Consider the following 22005-nt stretch of genomic DNA (forward strand, 5'->3'; position numbering starts at 1 on the left):
AAATAAATAAGGAGCGCAAATCTTGAGACAGAGATCAGTGGTTCAAAAATCGACTGACCCAAATACATTTTTCAGCTGGTTGACATACAGCTAAAGTGTGTTTGCTCTCTGACTTGTGTAAATCCGATGATGTGTTTCAATTCGAAATCATGAAACCTTTGTAAAGATTTGATGGTACAACTAATAATGTAATTAAAGACAACGAGTGCATGTTCAAAACAAACGAGTCCTATAGCATTTCAGAATGTAAATGCATTTGTTCCATAGTAAATACTTCAACTTCCACGGGAAAACGGCTAGGCTTTTCTTTTTTCGAGTGCGATCAGAGCAGCGTGTGGTCTGTCTCGTTCCAGCAAAGATGCTTCAGTCAAGCTCGACTGAGTGGTGGCCGCGCTGTTGCTGCCCCCAAAGATGTACACATGATGCCGTTGACGTGGCGTGTTACCGTCGGTGAAGATGTGCAGCTCTCGGTAGCACTGACCGGTGGCATGTAGCTTGCAGCCAGCATCCTTGAGGGGAGGGGAGGCAGGGGCGCCTCAAACCGCAGCACGTTGAGAGCCTGCCTCATAGACGGTCTGAGCTTTAGATCAAGCTGAGCACACCAGAGCCCGACGATCAGCACGCACTCCATCTCCTGGGCGTCGAATTCTCCTCCCAGCCGTGTGTCAGCGGCGTCCAGAATCTTCCCTCTTCCATACGAGCTCCAGACCCACTGAGCCAAGTGGACCGCATCTTCATCATCATCTTCTTCTTGTTGTTGAACCACCACCACGGGCCGTCTGCCGCAGGCGATCTCGAGGAGGACAACGCCGAAGCTGTAAACATCTGACTCGGTGTTGGCCCTGCAAGTGATCATGCATTCTGGATCCATGTATCCCATTGTGCCGGCATGCGTTGTGGTGAGCGAACCTTGGCCGTGTTCGACCAGCCTGGCGAGACCGAAGTCGCCAAGCTTGGTGTTGAAGGACGCATCCAGCATGACGTTGCTTGGCTTGATGTCCCTATGCAGGACGCACTGCTCCCACTCCTGATGTAGGTAGAGAAGCGCGGATCCTAACCCAAACACAATCTCATGCCTGAAGATAGAAACATATACAACATTAATCATCATCTGCATCTGCTGAGGGCTAATGAAGCAATCTGATACTCCCTTCTTTTTTATTTACTCCATGTATTAGCTTTGGTCAAAGTCAACTTTTGTAAACTTTGACAAAATTTAGAGACAAAAATATTAACATATACAATAACAAATTAATACCATTAGATTCATTATTGAATGTACTTCCACATCATATAGATTTTTTATGATAAATATTTATATTTTTTACTATAAAGTTGGTCAAACTTTACGAATTTTGATTTTAGTCAACTCTAATATGTAGAGTAAATAAAAACAAAGGGAGTAGTAATTTGCAGGCAATGTTCATGCATGGTGCTTCTTCTCTGGTGGGCGTACCTAACCGACCATGGAAGCATGACGTTATTGGCAGCGTAGAGATGTCTGTCAAGGCTGCCGTTGGGCATCAACTCATAGACGAGGAGCAGTTCGCGGCCTCCATGGCACCAGCCGATAAGCTGCACGAGATTCTTGTGACGAAGCCGGCTTATGACCCTCACCTCAGAGGCATACTCCTTCCTCCCCTGCTTGGAGCCCTTGGAGACTCTTTTGATGGCCACGTGAAGGTTCAGTTCCTTGAGGAATCCTTTGTACACCGAGCCGAAGCCCCCTTGTCCGAGCTTCTTATCGTCGGAAAAGTTGTCGATGGCCATGGCCAAGTCGCTGTAGCAAAACCGCTTGGGCGCTGTTCCTTTCTCGAAGTCGTCTTCCATGCTCTGATTGTCATCAAAGAAGCCGGCCTCGCCGTAGGAGGAGATAGATCAAAGTGACGGAAATGACCAAAAACAACATAGAACCTCCAGAGATGCCGATCAGAAGCCCGGTTCTGGGGGGAGGAGAAGGCGAAGATTCTGTGAAAGAATTCCGAGCAGAGACACTGGATTAGCATGCGTCTCAGTGGTTCAATTCAAATATGCTCAACATGTGACTAGACTAACACGGAAGTGAACACTAACCTCCGTGAGGCAACAACGGCTGTGTTAAGTTCTGGTGCACACACCCGTAGTTGTCACCGTACCCAACTTTGAGCATGTTGCAGTACATCTTGTAGTACCGGACCCGGTCCATGGCTTGCGGGGTCCGGTAGCCCTTCCCGCACTCCGCCGAGCCGTTGAAGATGTTGGTGGTCATGCCGTAGCCGGGGAGCATCCCGGTGTCGACATCTTGGGCAGAAGGTGTCCAGCCATCGGTCATCACGGCGTGACACGATGGTTTGGGCGCCTGAGGCGTCATCCACCACCAGATGGCCGTCTTGAACGCCACCACGGGGTCCGTCGACACCATGTCCGGGTTGTCTAGCAGGTCCAGCCCCAACGCCTCCCCGGCTTGCCGGTAGTTGAAGTCACTGTAACCGTTAACTGTGTATTACTAGTATGGAACTCACTGAATTCATGTCCAAAAAGAACAGAGAAACGATATGATGTACACTATGTGTCTTACTATTAATATAAGTATATAAAGTGGGGCAAAAGTCTGTTTCGTGTTTCTTACTAGGTCAGTTGTATTGGGCCTCGTCCGTAGTAGCGTGCAATCACTGGATTTTGCTCTTTCACAAAGCAGTAACCTGAGGTCACAGTCTGATAGCATGTCATACAGTGGATTCTCTCGCGACAAAAAAAGAAGTTACACCCCTCGATCCATATTAATTGTTGCTGAGTTAGTCCAATTTTAGGACAAAGTTGTACTAACGCAACGACAATTGATGCAATTGATGTAGATCGCAGGGAGGAGTACTGAAAGCATAAGCGTCATCTCGCATCATACCAACGGTTTCGTGGGAGGTCTGCCCGAAGAAGGCGGCGAGCTCCCGTCTGCGGGTCTTGTCGTCGCCGGTGTTGCCGAAGGCAGGGAAGTTGCTCGCGGCCTTGACGAACGCGTCGTAGGTGTAGAATGCGCCGCCCTCGCAACTGCCTTTGCTGCGGTTGCTCAGCATGGCGTCGAACTTCTCCCGGGTGATGATCGACGGCACGCCGGCCTCCTGCTGCCCGCCGGCACCCGCGAGCAGCCGGCGAAAGCGAGGAGCCCAAAGACCCTCATGTTCGCGCGTGAGGCCTGAGCCGAGTGAGAACAGTGTGGTTTTATCGCAATCGCAAGGCTGTGAAGCTTTTGTTTTTGTGTTTGGAGGAAAGCAAGGTCATGGTCAGGAACTCTCATCTTTTACGGCCTGGACCCTGCACACCCGTGGAATCGTGGTCCATACGCTGCGAACACTGCACCGGTTGATACGGCGTACAGGAGTGTTTTGTGGCTAGTCTTGGGCAGAAGACTTAGACTAGGCCATTGTTTGGCCACCTACGAGGCATCGACAGCGCATTGCATCGAGTACCATCAGCTCGTAGTTACTACTACCTCCATCCTATAATATAAAAAGCAAACGCTTTTTTGCTTTTTATATTATAGGACGGAGGGAGTCGTTTGGCATCATTGGTAGTATTTTCCTTTGTATGGTCCCACAACTTCTGATTCAGACTCTCTCTTCTTCCTCACTGGGACACCGACCTTGACGTCGACCAAATACCGCACAGTACCATAAATCACCGTCGTGTTGTTCTCGCCGTTGTCGTTGTTGCTGCAAGCATCGCTACGCAAATCCACTTGTCCGGCACCAATTGGTTGTAGCCGTGTGCATCCCCATCGGTGCAGAGTCATATTACCTCCGTCTCAGATTACTTGTCTTAAATTTGTCTAAATCATGTATCTAACATTAAAACGTGTCTAGATACAAGCAAGTAATTCGAAATGGGGAGTATTATTAAGCCCCTCATATTGCACCCTCTATACACGTGTGATGAAGGAATCGCCTACTTTATAAATTACGTGTGATGGTTTGTGGGTCGCCCACTAGAGAACAAACGTGTGTGATATCATGCGGACGGGTTGCATGGACGATTGTGTTTGTGTGTTGTACAACTGCACATGGTATGAGAGGCTAACTGTCTGCAATACTCAGGCGGTTAAACACATTTTAATCATGCGAGATGTTGGCATGCATCTCACACATTTTATAAACTAGTAAAAGGCATGTGCCATGCACGCATATAGAATCCAAAGAATGTAAATTCATACATAAGTATGATTTTTCTTTTTTTTGCTCTCTTTTTCTTGGTGAGTACTCTTTCTTGGTCACATCAGCCGCCACCTTCTTAATTAGAAGAGGAAGACGTGCTAAGCTGGTCTTCCTCTACATACGTGTCTTGTGTTTCAAATAGCAGTTTACCTCACGGTAGTTGCTGCAACACTTACTACAGTTGGTGCATCACTTACAGGAGCTGCATCAGTTGTTTGTGGTATATGAACTGAACACAGTGCAGCAGCGCGACCTGCCTGCCGGGTCTTGGCTATATGAAGTGAATATATATATTGATCTGCCGAGTCTTTGGCGTGTCACCAATGAGCAACTGTGCAAAGCCAAGATGCATTGGCAGCGACGTGCCGGCAGAGCTGCCCGGAGCCCGGAGGAGACGGGTATAGTAGTAGCCGTGTGCTGGAGCAGGGCGCATGACGTAGGGTACGAGAGCAGGGAGCTGTGACCTGGGAATAGTCGATACAATCGAGGGCCGGGGTTGCAAGTCTGAAAGAACTCTTATTGTTTGACGCATCAGACGGTGTAAACTGCGACGGGAAAAATAGTGCTAATAAGTTTTCAGTAATAATTAGTGACTACATGGTTTCCTACATTAGAAGGAAAACGTTGTGGCACCATCGAAGTCCGATCTAGGGTTTCCCTGATGCTCCGGGCGTCCCCGGTGTTGGATTCATGGTTACGTTGGTTTGGACTGCCTCTCTAGTTAGTGGGCTTAGCTGTGTCTTTTGCTTGTAGCCCTGTCCGTCTATGGCAACCAGCGAAGGTCGCCTAACTTGGGTAGGATGCTTCCCTGGACATGGTCATCCTGCCGGGAGAGGGGGAAGGCGGGCCGCCCGCCGGTGGCATCGCTCTAGCGACCGGTCGGCCGACCAAGGTAGTGAGTGTGCGCGTAGAGCCCGAGGTCCTCCATGGCGGGGGGCAAGCGGCGGAAGGCAGAAAGAGAGATAGAGGAACAAGAAGACAGGGTGAGTAAGAGAAATAACGGCGTTGACATTTTATGCCATGTCAGCTCCGACGAGTGGGCCATCCTTGTCATAATCGCGATCAATTTTAGAGCACTCGGTCATTTGGGTTTTTTGAAACAGTCGACCCCAAAGTTGGTAGTTACCAGCGACAATATAAAACCAGTAGCTTTTTGAAAACCTAGCCCGAACTGTAGTAGTTTTATGCTATTTACTCGAATTAAAAGGAGTGATAGGAGGGGTTTCCATCATATGGATTTCCCTTGTCTAAGTAAGGAGGGGTTTCCATCATATGGATGTGTGTTTCACTCACTTATAGCGAGGTAACCTTCTCACTTGATGAAGCCGCCCGAGCGTATGGGCCGGCCCAGTGCGTGGGAGGCCACTGCCTCTATTTTTTTCATTTTTTATTTTTTTTTATACTTACGAATGTTCTAAATAGATATATTACAAAATATTTTACATAAAACATTAAAAAATCCTAAGCAAGCATTTGGAAAATGTTAAATGTACAGAGAGAAAAAGTTTCAAATATATACTAAAAATGCATACAAAAAATATAACATGTGTAAAAAAATTGATCATGTATTTAAAACATATTCATCCAAGCATTTGAATTTTTTGAAAAACAAGTATTTAAAAAATGTTAGACAAGCATTTAGAAATTGTTAAATGTGTATACAAATTTTTTGACCATGTATTAAAAAACTTTTAAACTTGTCTTTGCAAAATTTTAATCAAGCATATGAAAAATGTTAAATGTGTACAGAAAAAATATTGACCATATATTCAAAAAAATATTAATCAAGCATTTGAACAAATGTTAAATGTATGTAGTTAAAGTGTCGACCATGTATTGAAAAAATGTTAAATTTCTATTTCAAAAAATTTAATCAAGGATTTGACAAATGAAAGTGTAAAACGTGTACATAAAAAAACGTTAACCTATTAAAAAATGTTATGGTGTATTTATAAAATGTTAATCAAGCATTTAAAAATTGTTAACTGTATATTTGAAAAAAATGTTGAGCATGTATTCAATAAATCTTAATCTTGTACTTGAAAAATATTAAACATGTATATTAGAATAAAGTTTATTAGATATATACCAAAAATGTGTATAGAAAAACAATGAGAACCAGAGATAAAGCAAAAGAAAATCAATGAAAAACGAGAATGTATGTACTTACGAATATTCTAAATAAATATTTACAAAATATTTTACATAAAACATTAAAAAATGCTAAGCAAGCATTTGAAAAATGTTAAATGTACATAGCGCAAAAGTTTCTAATGTATACTAAAAATGTATACAAAAAAAATATAAAATGTGTAAAAAAACGATCATGTATTTAAAAAATATTAATTCAAGGATTTGAATTTTTTGAAAAACAAGTATTTCAAAAAAAAGTTAGACAAGCATTTACAATTGTTAAATGTGTATAAAAATGTTGACCATGTATTAAAACGTTTAAACTTGTCTTTGCAAAATTTTAATCAAGCATATGAAAAATGTTAAATCTATACTGAAAAAATATTGACCATATATTCAAAAAATATTAACCAAGCATTTAAACAATTGTTAAATGTATGCAGTTGAAGTGTTGACCATGTATTGCAAAAATGTTAAACTTGTATTTCAAAAAATTTAATCAAGGATTTGAAAAAAGAAAGTGTAAAATGTGTACATAAAAAACGTTGACCTATTAAAAAATGTTATGGGGTATTTATAAAATGTTAATCAAGCATTTAAAAATTGTTAACTGTATATTTGAAAAAAAATATTGACCATGTATTCAATAAATCTTAATCTTGTACTTGAAAAATATTAAACATATATATTAGAATAAAGTTTATTAGATATATACCCAAAATGTGTATAGAAAAACAATGAGAACCTGAGATGAAACGAAAGAAAATCAATGAAAAACGAGAATGTATGTACTTACGAATATTGTAAATAAATATATTACAAAAGATTTTACATAAAACATTAAAAAAATGCTAAGAAAGCATTTGAAACTTTTGAAAAACAAGTATTTAAAAAATGTTAGACAAGCATTTATAAATTGTTAAATGTGTATACAAAAATGTTGACCATGTATTAAAAAAATTAAACTTGTCTTTGCAAAATTTTAATCAAGAATATGAAAAATGTCAAATGTGTACAGAAAAATATTGACCATATATTCAAAAATATTAATCAAGCATTTGAACAAATGTTAAATGTATGTAGTTAAAGTGTTTTCCATGTATTGAAAAAATGTTAAACTTATATTTTAAAAAATTTAATCAAGGATTTGAAAAAAGAAAGTGTAAAATGTGTACATAAAAAACGTTAACCTATTAAAAAATGTTATGGGGTATTTATAAATTGTTAATCAAGCATGTAAAAATTGTTAACTGTATATTTGAAAAAAGGTTGACCACGTACTCGATAAATCTTAATCTTGGTACTTGAAAATATTTAAAATGTATATTAGAATAAAGTTTATTAGATATATACCAAAATGTGTATAGAAAAACAGTGAGAACCTGAGGTAAAACAAAAGAAAATCAAAGAAAAACGATAAAAACAAACAAAACCAGACAAAATAAGAGAAGAAAGAAGCTAGTGAAAAACGAAAAAAGAAACAAAGAAAACCTAAAAATATAGAAAAAACAGTAAAATATTGAGAAAATAAACGAAGAAAAACGGTGAAATAAACCCAGTGAAAATCCAACGCTTTAAAGAATTAAGAAACAAAGAAAATTGTAAATGAAAAACAAACTCCTCACAACCCCAACAAAATCGCAAAAATCGAACGCGCCAATGCCCATGGCCCTATTGCGGTCGTGGCCACGACGCTCGCTGCACCCTACTGCGATCGTGGCTACGACGCTCGCCGCACTTAATCCCAAGCACACTACAGCCCTCCCCATCGCGACAACTCCAACATCTTGGGAACCCTACCCCCAACAAAAATTGTCGTCGCCGCCATGTCAACCGCTCAACATCCATCGAACCCCATGGCGGAATGAACCCTACAGAAAACTGAGCGGTGGTGGCGGAGCAGTGTACGCCTTAGCCCAATGCTGGAGCCGATGAAGAACTTGGCTCCGAGCGGTCAAAAACGCTCGAATCACCAGCGGAGACAAAGAAACCATACTGAATCACCTGCGGGGCGGAGTGGCGAGACGGGTTAGGAAAAGATGGGGGACTGGCGTTAGTGGAGCGAGGGAGGGGGATATAGGGAATGTTCGCTCAGCCGACAGTTAGCGCAAACAATTTTTGTGCCTCACCTGGCGATCCTCACACCAAGATCCGTGCGATGCATCCGAGGGCGCAGAGCGCGTTCACACAAGATCAGTATAGAACTAACGTCAGTTCTATAGTGTTCAGGACATTACTCACTCAACTTGCCTAGCTAGCAGCGCCCAGTTGCTTGGGACAAACAACTGACATTTTTACTTGACAATATATATTAGCAGAAAAAAGAACATCCACATTGACAAGATTTAAAACCAGTAGGATTAATTTAGGAGATGTATTTACTTGACAGTATATATTAGTAGAAAAAAGAACATCCACACTGACAAGATTTAAAACCAGTAGGATTAATTTAGGAGACGAGACGAATTCTATGGTCGGAAAAATTTGTATACAGCCGAACAGATAGCACTGCATTTTATTTTCTAGGGAAGCCATACACCACCCAGAACAATCGAACATTCGCTTCCCTTTGGTATTATCATAAGTAAACACTGACCTCATATTATTTGCAAAAAGAAAACACTGACCTCATACAACTTGAGAGAGGAATCACAAAGTTCCTGGCATGCCTAGATTTTTCATAGCAAGGAAGGATGCATTTCAAAGCTTCATCACATGCTATCACATTATGTGAAGATCCACTATTTCAATCAGGACAGTAACCACAAAGAAGGTAATGCAAATTGTGTGTAATGCAAACAATACAAAGAGTGTAATGCAAACTGTGTGTAATGCAAACAATATAAAGAAGGTAACTGCAGCTCCCTCCACATTTTCACATCCGGGCTTGGGACCGGCAAAGGCAGTGTTAAAACAACAACAATACAAAACACAAATTATACAGCAACATCAATCATTCAAGCAAAGCATACATGACACACAATCAAGCAAATGCAATATCAATGCAGCTCCCTCCACATTTTCACATCCGGGCTTGGGACCGGCAAAGGCAGTGTTACACCACAACAAACAAAACATACAACACCAATCATTCAAGCAAAGCATTCAGGACACACCATCAAGCAAAGCATTCAGGACACACCATCAAGCAAACCATTCAAGACACACCATCAAGCAAAGCATACAGCACACACCATCAAGCAAATGCAATACTAATTCAAACACACACACACACAGTCGGTCACACAGAGAGTCACAGTCACAAACAGATTCAGTCACACACACACACAGTAGCAGTCACACAGAGTCAGTCACACATACACAGTCACAGTCACACAGTCAGTCACACACACAAGAGATAGAAAGGGCACAAACAGAAAGCATCCTACAAGCAAGACCCATAATGTAAGTTGTTTGGCATGCAGTACCTTCCAGGAATAACTTGTGCTATTTCTGCTCATTTATTCCCAAATACCTGATGGCATTAATCAGTGCATGTTCCTCCTCAGTAGTCCAAGCATCCTTCCATATGTTTGGATTCAGATGATTATGCCACCTAAGATGTTTTGAATGAATTCAAAAATCAGCTTCATATTAACAACTATGATGTTTTGAATGAATTCAAAAATCAGCTTCATATTAACAACTGCATCACCTAGACCAAATGTGTTTCCCCCGATAGCAGCCACAACTTGATTGAAGAATAGAGCAACCGTCTGCAGAAAGAAGAACAAAATAGTTAGCACGGACTGCGAATAGAGAAAGAGACGCCAAGAAATAACAAGTTACTCAAGGCAATTACCTGTTCATTAGTGATCGGAGGAAGTCCACCAAAGTAAACACGCCGAGAATGACGAGTAACCTAAGAAAAGAGTAGTCAGACATATGCATCCGGAACAAGAAAAATCTCAAGCACAAAGGAAAGAATCGAGCATACCTACTGTGTCGTGGCAGTGGCTGCATAGCAAGTGGATCGATGCAAAGGATTAGAAAGTAATAACAAAACATTGAATAATAAAGAAGCATAATAGATCACAGGTGGGTTCATTCTGCCATCACCAAATAAAATGCAAATCAGAGTGAATCTGGTCGCGTTGTGATGACAGAATGGACTATCCATGATTTGACTACTAGCTACACTGAATCATAAAAGGAGCACAGTAGTCACCTGTCCTAGAGCGGATAAATTGAACGTGTTCGGGAGCATGTTCGGAAACATCCCAGGATCAGCAGCAGGAAGTTCTGGTAGCTGACCTGCAATGCATCAACAGAGAATTGTTACCAGTGTGTTTACCTTGCACATAGGGGGAAAATGCATTTCATCAAACCATATAAAAATAAAACAATCAAAAGATATACCTTGCAATGCGACCATTTTGTTAGTCCATACTTGTTTACAAGGTCAATAATTTTGTCATCTTCCTGTAGAAAAAATATCATAAATATAACTATAAAATGTGCAAAATCTTTTTTTTCTCGAGCAAAGTCAGGAGTGCAATGACAAACCTCTTGAGTCCAAGGACCTTTGATGAGTTCAGTGTTAAAGAACCTTCTGCCATGGATGTAAACATTGCACCTCTGTCCTATCCGGAAATAATTCAGCTGCGTAGGTAGATACTGACACAATATGTGAGCTCACCACACTTGCATATATAGAACAACGTCCAAAGAAGCATGGTATTACTATATAACTAGCTAAAATGTGGGATATGCATAAATATTGTGTACAAACTTGAAAGGAGTTAAATTCGAGAGGGGTTACCATACAAACACAGACCAGGTTGATGAGTGATCCACGGCTTCGGTTCAAACACAAGAAGCACACCATCAGAACCATAACAAATCAAATTAGCCATCATGAAAACCTCCATCCACCCTGGATTCTACATATACATCATTCTGAGCACAAACATCATACTTGTGGCAAAACAAAATATACAGCAATGCATTGAAGAGTGTCCAAAGGGCAATGATACTACCAACTACAGAGGTATGTAGGTCATAAAATTACATGCCCATGACCTTATAGAAATTTCCATGCATTATCAGGTGCCAATAGGTAGTTATGGAGTGCTTGCACAATGACACACAGTCACAGTCAACACACACATACACACAGTCAATACACAGTCACAGTCAGTCAACACACACACACACACAGTCAATACACAGTCAGACAGTCAATGCACAGTCAGACAGTCAACACACACACACAGACACACACATACACACACACACACACAATGGACACAGTCACAGTCAGTCAACACACACACACACAGTCAGACAGTCAACACACAGTCAGACAGTCAACACACACACACAGACACACACAGACACACACATACACACACACAATGGAGCGCTTGCACACAAGAAACGGACAAAGAAACACACACAGAGAGTCAGTCACACACACAAATTGTCAGTCACACAGACACAGTCACGGTCACACACACAGTCACACAGACACAATGGAGTGCTTGCACACAAGAAACAGACATAGATAGGATGAAACTAATCGAAGACATGAGAAAAAGTAAACTATTTGTTCAAGCTTCCCGTTCAGAACCTTCCAACTCTGCATTTTTTAGTTCTTCGATTCCAAACCTCTCTGCATTACCCAACTACATGCTAGGAGGCCGCTACTGTCATACAAACGAAGTCAAGTGTAAGAGCGCCAGAGAGCAAATTAGGAGGTACCTTTTCTTTATCACCAAATTTCAGAGTCTGCACGTACCAAAATTGTATTTTGTGTCACAAGATGAACCTAAAGAACTCACCGGGAAAATACTCAAATTAACAAATCAACTGAATCATGGAGAACATCATGTAGAAAAGTAGTCCGACAAATCCAAAGCAATTCAAGTATATATGTAGACAATCAGAGCTCATGTACATGCAAACCTTTCCCTCCCATAAGGTGATAAATTTGCAAGCTGAAGATCAAAATTTGATTACCTTAGTTGGTAAAACAGAAAGCGATAGGAAACCTGAGCAGTCCTTGGCATGGCAGTTTGTATGACTGTAGAGGTGAGCTAAAATTAGAATGATGAGTTGTTCAGTTCAAGATGACCCTCAGAAGAAGCAGCCATCTTTTGTTTATACTTGAAGTCATCACGGCCAATTAGTCATGGAATTGCCAAAATATTTCTGGTGTCATAGATATCTAACTTCTTTCTCAAAGAAATATTCCAATATATGATTCTTTATAGAACTATCTGTCCTGAAAAGAGTAACATACTATCAGCCATAGATATCTAACTTCTTTCTCAAAGAAATATTCCAATGATTCTTTATAGAACTATCTGTCCTGAAAAGAGTAGCATACTATCAACATGAATACTTGTGAAGTGAACAAGGAAACCATGGCTAAATAGGCTTTTTGGGACTACATCAGTATTGCAAAATGTAAAAAACATATTCCAATGATTCTTTATAGAATTTTCGGTCCTGGAAACAGTAACATACTATCAGCATGAATACATAATCTTGTGAAGTGAACAAGGGAAACATGGCTAAATAAGCGTTTTGGGACTACAGACATCAGCATCACAAAATGTAAAAACCATAAATATACCTGCACTGTAAGCAAACCCGACACATCAGTGTCCTTAGAAACGCAAGGAAGAGCAAATGTGACATTTGTCTATATCCTGCCTGAAATACTTAGAAAAGCATTATTCCAGTGATTGGACATCAGTAATATAAAAAAAAGAATATGATATCCACATAAGACATGACGAAACACAGATATCACAAAAAATGTAGTGTCAAACACCAACATGATTAGTATGGTAAGAAAAATAAGGAACAAAAACAGGGAAAAGGGTGCTGTGATGAGTGAGTGAGATAAACAGGGAAAAGGGCATGGGATGCATTGGATGCCAAATCGGCCACGCAAAGGAGTGGAAGCCAAGCAAGTGAGTGTTACAAGAATCAAACTTTTCTGCTCAGCCTATCATCATCTATCAGCAGGAGAGATCTCTGGATCCCTGCCTGCTCGAAACGGCCTACATGGTTTGCATCCCTCAACACATCCCCATATATGGGGAGACGACACTGGAACACAAGCAAAGCATGAAGAAGAAACCAATTGGACAGACCATATAAGCAGTAACACAATCAGAATCACCCCATCTAAGCAATCAAACACAGTCACACACAGACAATGGAGTGCTTGCACACATGAAACAGACAAAGAAACATACATAGATAGGGGCACATCACACACACACAGTCAAGACACACACAATGGAGCACTTGCACACAAGAAACACACAGAGAAACAAACATAGATAGGGGGTACAAACAGAAAGCTAATACATGCAAGACCAAAGTAAACTCAGAAAGCTATAAAGAAGTTCTAGAAACTGAATGAGTAAACTGATTTCTGTAGAGGGGTGAGGGTAATTCAGATCTTCATTCCTGAAAACAGGAAGCTAGTTAGATCATCATCACTACCCACAAGTTTGTAGGCACAGAGACGCATGCTTATTCTTGTTACAAAGTCAAGGCAAAGCAAGAAAAGCATTATTTCAGTGACTGGACAGCAGTAAATGATATCATATCTCATGCATAATTGAGTCAGTGAACCTCAAAAGGGAACAAAGAACAGTAGAAATGTATGGTCAAACATCACGGTAAATGATTATGATAAGAAAAAGTGACAGCGTGAGTGTTCATGCACACGCAAAAGAAATACCACTTACGAACAAAACCTACTTGCGTTGAACATAAATGAAATTAAAAAATTAGCAGATTTACACTATATTAGGTCACAACCAGGTTCTAAACAAACATGGCACAAAATCTATATGCAATCCAAATCCTAATCATGCCCAGGCTTCCCAAGTGCATGGCTTACGTAGCGACAAATACAGAAGTCAGCATTCTTGATATTTGAACCAATGAGTACAAAATTTGCTCCAAGTTGATGCCATAAAATTTAACAGGACAAACAAAAGGGACATGAGCAGCATTGATAGAAAACATGTGATGAAGGTGCTTTCACAGATAAATAAAGTCTGGAAGTTATGCTCATAGCAGAATTATATGCGCAGGTGTGCAATGACAAAATTCTGGAGTAATGCTATGCAATCAGAACGAAGCCTAAGGGGCTAGCAGCAATTCATCTAGTGTACTCCTATATGAAAATGGAAATAGCAACACGAGGAATAAAAGAAGGAAACCTTGTCCTACAGTAGCAGCAGCAGGTGTTCAATTAGTCAAGCAGCAAGCCACATGATTTGCACTCTTTTAAAACTTTCTGCTATGCCTGCCTGCTCGAAATGGCACCCCTGAACACACATCAGCATATATGGGAACATACACAGAGCATGATAGGAAGTAACCAACCAATTGAATTGAAAAGAACAGAAATTAACACCCATCAGAACAAAATCACCCCTGCATCTAGCCTGACGGAAGTGAAACAAGCTAGCTGGTACAATGAGAATCGACATAGGAACCATAGTATCTAGGCTAACACGAACAAGCTAGCCGTTTGAGATGAGACAACAACCGACGAACAACGCAGGAGCCTAGGAACCGATCTGAACTAGCACGACAAACTGACAAAATTGCTCTCCGCCTCTCCATCTCCGGCCCGTAATCCAATTTCAAAACCAAGACCCGACCGTTCCTGCAACGCTCGCGCCGACACGAACGCGAAGAAACGCAGGATCCAAAGCGTCTCTCAGACAACAGAAGCACACGCAGAAATTTCTGAATCGCAAACCAGACGGAGACCCTCGACGAGACGGACCAAGAACATGCGGGCGCGTCGGGGCAACGGCGAGAACGAGCAAAAACGTAAACGGACGACGGCGTGGACGAGCAGAACCAAATCAGAAGCGAGCGACTCTAAACTGACGACGGCGGGGACGCGCAAAATCAACTCGGGAGCGGTTCTAAACCGACGAACTGAGAACGAGCAAACTCAAATCGGACGCGATTCTAAGCGGACGACGGCGAGAACGAGCAAAATCAAATCAGGCGGGGCGGCGACGGCGAGCAAAGTCAAATCCGGACGCGACTCTAAACGGGCAAAAGGACGGGCAAAATCAAACCCAGACGCGATTCTAGACGGGCAAAATCGATCGAGGAGGGCGAGCAAGATGAAACCCGGCTCGAGGAGCGCGGCCCGGAAGAAGGGCGGAGGAGGAGCAGCGGGCCGGCCGGAGCGCGGCGGGGAGGTCGGAGGAGAGAGGCACCGCCCGGACGAAGAGAGGAGGAGGGGGAGCGGACCGGGCAGGGCGCGGCGAGGAGGAGGAAGAGAGGAGGAGGAGGGGCGGAGCGGCCAAAGGGCGCGGCTTTATAGCCGGGGCAGAGGCGGTGGCGGCGGCCGGAGCCTTGTCCTTGGCCGAGGGGCGCGTGGCGTGGCGTGGCGGCGGAAATAGAAGGAAAGTGGAGCTGGTGATGGATGGAAGGATCCGGAGCGGGCAGGGGAAGGGGTAGGCATCAATGCGCGGTCGGCTGCGGTGCGGTGCTTCCGCCTCGGATTGGGGGCGGACAGGGGAATTTCTTACCGTTGCGACGCCCATCCACGCCGTGTCTCGGAAATGTTTTTTCCTGGTATTCTCAAAAAGAAAATGTTTTTTTTACGAACACAGAAAATGTTTCTTTGGTACAGGTCATGGCATACCACACTATATATATTAGGCCATTTCAAACGCTGACCATAGTTGGATACGTATCTATCCTCGGACGTGCAAATTGAACGGTTTTCATCTAAATCGGGTGATTTTGTTTTTATGTTTCTGGCATATTTTATTAAATAAAAGCGACCGAACCTAAACTTAGTCTAAAAATCGAAGGTGGCGCACGTCCTCCGAGTCCTTATTCTTCCCTTCCGTGCCCATGTCGGGCGGTCGTGTCCATGTCCGACGGCCAGCTGAGCCACGCGGAGTGAAAGTGCGACCGCCGATGAGCAAGAGTAGAACACGGGACAAGGATCGGCTCACGGGACTCGAGGCCTCGCCGCCTCCCACGCCCTACCGCTCCTTGTCGGAGTCAGTCTGTCCATCACCGGTTCACGTGAGATCGATGATGGACATGGACGGACATGCCTCGTCGTGGAATCGACACCCTTGAAACTTCATTGGCAGTGCGAAGGGTGCGCAGCTACCAACATTCTCATCCGCGATCGCTTGCGCCGCCTCCGCGTCCGACTATGACGCGACTGCGTTGTAGGCGGCATGAGCGCGCGCGGCCTTGTACATCACCCTTTGCTCGGTGATGAAATTGGGGTTCTCCGCGGCCTTGGCCGCCTCGGATTCCTCGCTCACGAGCTAGCCGTAGATTTAGCCTTCCATTAACTGATCCTGCTTGAGGAGGGAGAAGTTGTACATGAAGGAAATATGCCCTAGAGACAATAATAAAGTTGTTATTTATATTTCCTTATATCATGATAAATGTTTATTATTCATGCTAGAATTGTATTAACCGGAAACTTAGTACATGTGTGAATACATAGACAAACAGAGTGTCACTAGTATGCCTCTACTTGACTAGCTCGTTGAATCAAAGATGGTTATGTTTCCTAACCATAGACATGAGTTGTCATTTGATTAACGGGATCACATCATTAGAGAATGATGTGATTGACTTGACCCATTCCCTTAGCTTAGCACTTGATCGTTTAGTATATTGTTATTGCTTTCTTCATGACTTATACATGTTTCTATGACTATGAGATTATGCAACTCCCGAATACCGGAGGAACACTTTGTGTGCTACCAAACGTCACAACGTAACTGGGTGATTATAAAGGTGCTCTACAGGTGTCTCCGATGGTACTTGTTGAGTTGGCATAGATCGAGATTAGGATTTGTCACTCCGATTGTCGGAGAGGTATCTCTGGGCCCTCTCGGTAATGCACGTCACTATAATCCTTGCAAGCAATGTAACTAATGAGTTAGTTGCGGGATGATGCATTACGGAACGAGTAAAGAGACTTGCCGGTAACGAGATTGAACTAGGTATTGAGATACCGACGATCGAATCTCGGGCAAGTAACATACCGATGACAAAGGAAACAACGTATGTTGTTATGCGATTTGACCGATAAAGATCTTCGTAGAATATGTAGGAGCCAATATGAGCATCCAGGTTCCGCTATTGGTTATTGACCGGAGACGTGTCTCGGTCATGTCTACATAGTTCTCGAACCCGTAGGGTCCGCACACTTAATGTTCGGTGACGATCGATATTATGAGTTTATGTGTTTTGATGTACCGAAGGTAGTTCGGGTCCCGGATATGATCACGGACAGACGAGGAGTCTCGAAATGGTCGAGACATAAAGATCGATATATTGGAAGCCTATATTTGGACAAAGGAATAGTTCCGGGTGAATTCGGGAATTTAACGGAGTACCGGGAGGTTACCGGAACCCCCCGGTAAGTATATGGGCCTTATTGGGCCACAGTGGAGAGAGAGAGGAGGCCAGGGCAGGCCGCGCGCCCCTTCCCCTCTGGTCCGAATTGGACTAGGAGGGGGGCGGCGCCCCCCTTTCCTTCCTCCCTTTCTCCCCCTTCCTTCTCTCCTATTCCAACTAGGGAGGGGGGGAATCCTACTCCCAGTGGGAGTAGGACTCCTCCAGGGCGCGCCATAGAGAGGCCGGCCCTCCCCCCTCCTCCACTCCTTTATATACGGGGGAGGGGGCACCCCATAGACACACAAGTTGATCATTGATCTCTTAGCCGTGTGCGGTGCCCCCCTCCACCATAATTCACCTCGGTCATATCGTCGTAGTGCTTAGGCGAAGCCCTGTGCCGGTAGCTTCATCATCACTGTCATCACGATGTCGTGCTGACGAAGCTCTCCCTCGAAGCTCCACTGGATTGTGAGTTCGTGGGATGTCGCCGAGCTGAACGCACTAGTAGAAAAGAGGGCTTTGGTTCAGGCCGGGTCAGCCCATTAGTCCCGGTTCAGTCCTGAACCGGGACCCATGGGGGCACTGGTCCCGGTTCGTGAGGCCAGGGGCCTGCCGGGCCTCGTGGGGGCATTGGTCCCGGTTCGTCTGGCTCCTTTGGTCCCGGTTGGTGGGATGAACCGGGACCAATGGGCCTCGCTCCTGGCCCACCACCATTGGTCCCGGTTGGTGGCTTGAACCGGGACCACAGGCTGCCCTTTAGTCCCAGTTCATGCCACGAACCGGGACCAATGAGGTGCCTATATATACCCCTCGCCCGCGAGCAGAGCACTCCAGTGCTCTGTTTTTCTCTGGCCGGCGAGGGCAGGGCTTTGTGGTGCTCTACCTCACCTCCTATGCACATGAGGTGTTCGATGAAATGCCCGAGCCACACTAGTTAAGCTTTCTCGTCTCGAAGCTCGACCTCAAAGCTCCATTTTCCTCGAGATTTGTCTAGGTTTAGCGGCCCGTCACGTCCCATTCCCGTCTTCACCGCCGTCGATCGCCCGCGCCGATCTCGTCGCCGGCACCACCGTGGTGAGCCTCTTGTTCTTATCTTCTTTCTGAAAGAAAAAAATTCTTACTTTAGATAGATACTTGTCTAATTTTCTTACTATTTTATTGCTTGTTATTATATAGTGCGATGGTTTTGGTATCCGCCCCCGTCGGCCCTCGTCCTGTCTATGATTCGGCTGTGGTATATATTATCTTTATAACTATTGGTTCATTTATTGTTTATGAAAATTATGCCGACCAACGTGACATATATTTTATTTATCTAGGAGGTGAACCGGAAATTCCAACCGACCCTATTGTCGAGAGGTTAAATTTAGTTGAAGAAGAAAACAATTTCTTGAAGGAAAAAAATTGAGGAGGAGAAGATGATATTGGAGTTGCATGTTGCGGATGTTGTTGATGATCACAAGATCAAGATGGATGCAATGCGCTTGAAGATTAGAAAGATTAGAAAATATGCCATTCATACCGAGGCTTGGTATCATTATGCCGTTGGATCAATTGTTACCTTGGTTGCGATTATGATCGCATTTGTTTTCGCATTGAAATGTTTTACATAGTTTCAATGTATGGTTTAATTAATTAGATGCTCTGGAGAGCTATATGTTGTTAGATGAGAACTATGTATGTACTTTGGTTTTAATGTGATGATGAACTTCTATTAATTTGGTCACTTAATTATCTATTCATGATGTTCTGTAATGGTTTTTGACACACTTAATTATATATAATGCACGCAGATGAACCGGCAATGGATGTACGGTGACAGACACACCTCCGAGTACATTAAGGGCGTGCATGATTTTCTCGAAGTGGCTGAAGCAAACAAGCAGAATGGTTTTATGTGTTGTCCATGCCCTAAATGTGGGAATACGAAGTCTTACTCTGACCGGAAAATCCTTCACACCCACCTGCTTTACAAGGGTTTCATGCCACACTATAATGTTTGTACGAGGCACGGAGAAATAGGGGTTATGATGGAAGATGGCGAAGAAGAAGAGGACGATGACAACTATGTGCCCCCTGAATACGGTGATGCTGCAACGGGGGAAGCTGCTGAAGATCAAGAGGAACCAGACGATGTGCCCAATGATGCTGCAACGGGGGAAGCTGCTGAAGATCAAGAGGAACCAGTGCCCGATGGTGATGATCTCTGTCGGGTCATTGTCGATGCAAGGACGCAATGCGAAAGTCAAAAGGAGAAGCTGAAGTTCGATCGCATGTTAGAGGATCACAAAAAAGGGTCGTACCCCAATTGCGAAGATGGCAACACAAAGCTCGGTACCGTACTGGAATTGCTGCAGTGGAAGGCAGAGAATGCTGTGCCTGACAAAGGATTTGAGAAGCTATTGAAAATATTGAAGAAGAAGCTTCCAAAGGATAACGAATTGCCCGACAGTACATACGCAGCAAAGAAGGTCGTATGCCCTCTAGGATTGGAGGTGCAGAAGATACATGCATGCCCTAATGACTACATCCTCTACCGCGGTGCGTACAAGGATATGAACGCATGCCCGGTATGCGGTGCATTGCGGTATAAGATCAGACGAGATGACCCTGGTGATGTTGACAGCGAGCCCCCTAGGAAGAGGGTTCCTGCGAAGGTGATGTGGTATGCTCCTATAATACCACGGTTGAAACGTCTGTTCAGAAACGAAGAGCATGCAAAGTTGATGCGATGGCACAGTGAGGACCGTAAGAAAGACGGGAAGTTGAGAGCACCCGCTGACGGGTCGCAGTGGAGAAAAATCGAGAGAAAGTACTGGGCTGAGTTTGCAGGTGACCCAAGGAACGTATGGTTTGGTTTAAGCGCGGATGGCATTAATCCTTTCGGGGAGCAGAGCAGCAATCATAGCACCTGGCCCGTGACTCTATGTATGTATAACCTTCCTCCTTGGATGTGCATGAAGCGGAAGTTCATTATGATGCCAGTTCTCATCCAAGGCCCTAAGCAACCCGGCAACGACATTGATGTGTACCTAAGGCCATTAGTTGAAGAACTTTTACAGCTGTGGAATGGAAACGGTGTACGTACGTGGGATGAGCACAAACAGGAGGAATTTAGCCTGCACGCGTTGCTGTTTGTAACCATCAATGATTGGCCCGCTCTCAGTAACCTTTCAGGACAGACAAACAAGGGATACCACGCATGCACGCACTGTTTAGATGACACTGAAAGTATATACCTGGACAAATGCAGGAAGAATGTGTACCTGGGCCATCGTCGATTTCTTCCGACCAACCATCAATGTCGAAAGAAAGGCAAGCATTTCAAAGGCGAGGCAGATCACCGGAAGAAGCCCGCCATGCGTACCGGTGATCACGTACTTGCTATGGTCAATGATTTACACGTAATATTTGGAAAGGGTCCCGGCGGACTAGCTATTCCGAATGACGCCGAGGGACACACACCCATGTGGAAGAAGAAATCTATATTTTGGGACCTACCCTACTGGAAAGACCTAGAGGTCCGCTCTTCAATCGACGTGATGCATGTGACGAAGAACCTTTGCGTGAACCTGCTAGGCTTCTTGGGCGTGTATGGGAAGACAAAAGATACACCTGAGGCACGGGAGGACCTGCAACGTTTGCACGAAAAAGACGGCATGCCTCTGAAGCAGTATGAAGGTCCTGCCAGCTACGCTCTTACGAAAGAAGAGAAAGAAATCTTCTTTGAATGCCTGCTCAGTATGAAGGTCCCGACTGGCTTCTCGTCGAATATAAAGGGAATAATAAATATGCCAGAGAAAAAGTTCCAGAACCTAAAGTCTCATGACTGCCACGTGATTATGACGCAACTGCTTCCGGTTGCATTGAGGGGGCTTCTACCGAAAAACGTCCGATTAGCCATTGTGAAGCTATGTGCATTCCTCAATGCAATCTCTCAGAAGGTGATCGATCCAGAAATCATACCAAGGCTAAGGAGTGATGTGGCGCAATGTCTTGTCAGTTTCGAGCTGGTGTTCCCACCATCCTTCTTCAATATCATGACGCACGTCCTAGTTCATCTAGTCGACGAGATTGTCATTCTGGGGCCCGTATTTCTACACAATATGTTCCCCTTTGACAGGTTCATGGGAGTCCTAAAGAAATATGTCCGTAACCGCGCTAGGCCAGAAGGAAGCATCTCCATGGGCCATCAAACAGAGGATGTCATTGGGTTTTGTGTTGACTTCATTCCTGGCCTTAAGAAGATAGGTCTCCCTAAATCACGGTATGAGGGGAGACTGACGGGAAAAGGCACGCTAGGAGCGGA

General features: G+C 43.8%; 2 protein-coding genes across 7 annotated transcripts; both read right to left on the bottom strand.

Annotated features, from left to right (window-relative positions):
• Nucleotides 1-308: 308 nt before the first annotated feature.
• LOC109738332 (L-type lectin-domain containing receptor kinase IX.1-like) lies at nucleotides 309-5112 on the bottom strand. Its single transcript, XM_073503276.1, has 5 exons — nucleotides 5073-5112; nucleotides 2882-3169; nucleotides 2177-2475; nucleotides 1457-1857; nucleotides 309-1076 (listed from the first exon to the last, which is right to left on the bottom strand). Exons 1-5 carry the CDS (start codon nucleotides 5110-5112, stop codon nucleotides 368-370), a joined length of 1737 nt encoding a protein of 578 aa, XP_073359377.1. The 3' UTR covers nucleotides 309-367.
• A 4671-nt stretch (nucleotides 5113-9783) lies between these two features.
• On the bottom strand, nucleotides 9784-15812 carry LOC109738330 (splicing factor U2af large subunit A). 6 transcript variants are annotated; one of them, XM_073503226.1, is made up of 10 exons: nucleotides 12898-15812; nucleotides 12279-12543; nucleotides 11080-11193; nucleotides 10824-10919; nucleotides 10677-10739; nucleotides 10486-10571; nucleotides 10255-10274; nucleotides 10120-10179; nucleotides 9973-10033; nucleotides 9784-9873 (listed from the first exon to the last, which is right to left on the bottom strand). In XM_073503226.1, exons 5-9 carry the CDS (start codon nucleotides 10690-10692, stop codon nucleotides 9973-9975), a joined length of 243 nt encoding a protein of 80 aa, XP_073359327.1. In that variant the 5' UTR covers nucleotides 10693-10739; nucleotides 10824-10919; nucleotides 11080-11193; nucleotides 12279-12543; nucleotides 12898-15812; the 3' UTR covers nucleotides 9784-9873. The 6 variants fall into 6 exon arrangements, 5 of the variants coding, with proteins under 5 accessions (XP_073359327.1, XP_073359326.1, XP_073359325.1 ...); XM_073503225.1 differs by having other exon boundaries at nucleotides 11080-12087; nucleotides 12898-15743; XM_073503224.1 differs by having other exon boundaries at nucleotides 11080-12543; nucleotides 12898-15743.
• Between the last annotated feature and the right edge of the window lie 6193 nt (nucleotides 15813-22005).

Source organism: Aegilops tauschii, chromosome 7, assembly GCF_002575655.3.
Source record: "Aegilops tauschii subsp. strangulata cultivar AL8/78 chromosome 7, Aet v6.0, whole genome shotgun sequence".
Lineage (NCBI taxonomy): Eukaryota > Viridiplantae > Streptophyta > Magnoliopsida > Poales > Poaceae > Aegilops > Aegilops tauschii.

Bases quoted from the DNA above. Each gene is read 5' to 3' on its own strand.
- LOC109738332 (XM_073503276.1), bottom strand. From the start codon at position 5,112: ATGGAGGACCTCGGGCTCTACGCGCACACTCACTACCTTG. The intron at 3,170-5,072 runs GTCGGCCGACCG...CACTCGGCTCAG, and splicing joins CGCGCACACTCACTACCTTG to GCCTCACGCGCGAACATGAG. The intron at 2,476-2,881 runs GTATGATGCGAG...AGTAATACACAG, and splicing joins GACCTCCCACGAAACCGTTG to TTAACGGTTACAGTGACTTC.
- LOC109738330 (XM_073503226.1), bottom strand. The intron at 10,180-10,254 runs GTATGCTCGATT...CTCTTTTCTTAG, and splicing joins CCACTGCCACGACACAGTAG to GTTACTCGTCATTCTCGGCG. The intron at 10,034-10,119 runs GTAATTGCCTTG...TTCTTTCTGCAG, and splicing joins CTCCGATCACTAATGAACAG to ACGGTTGCTCTATTCTTCAA.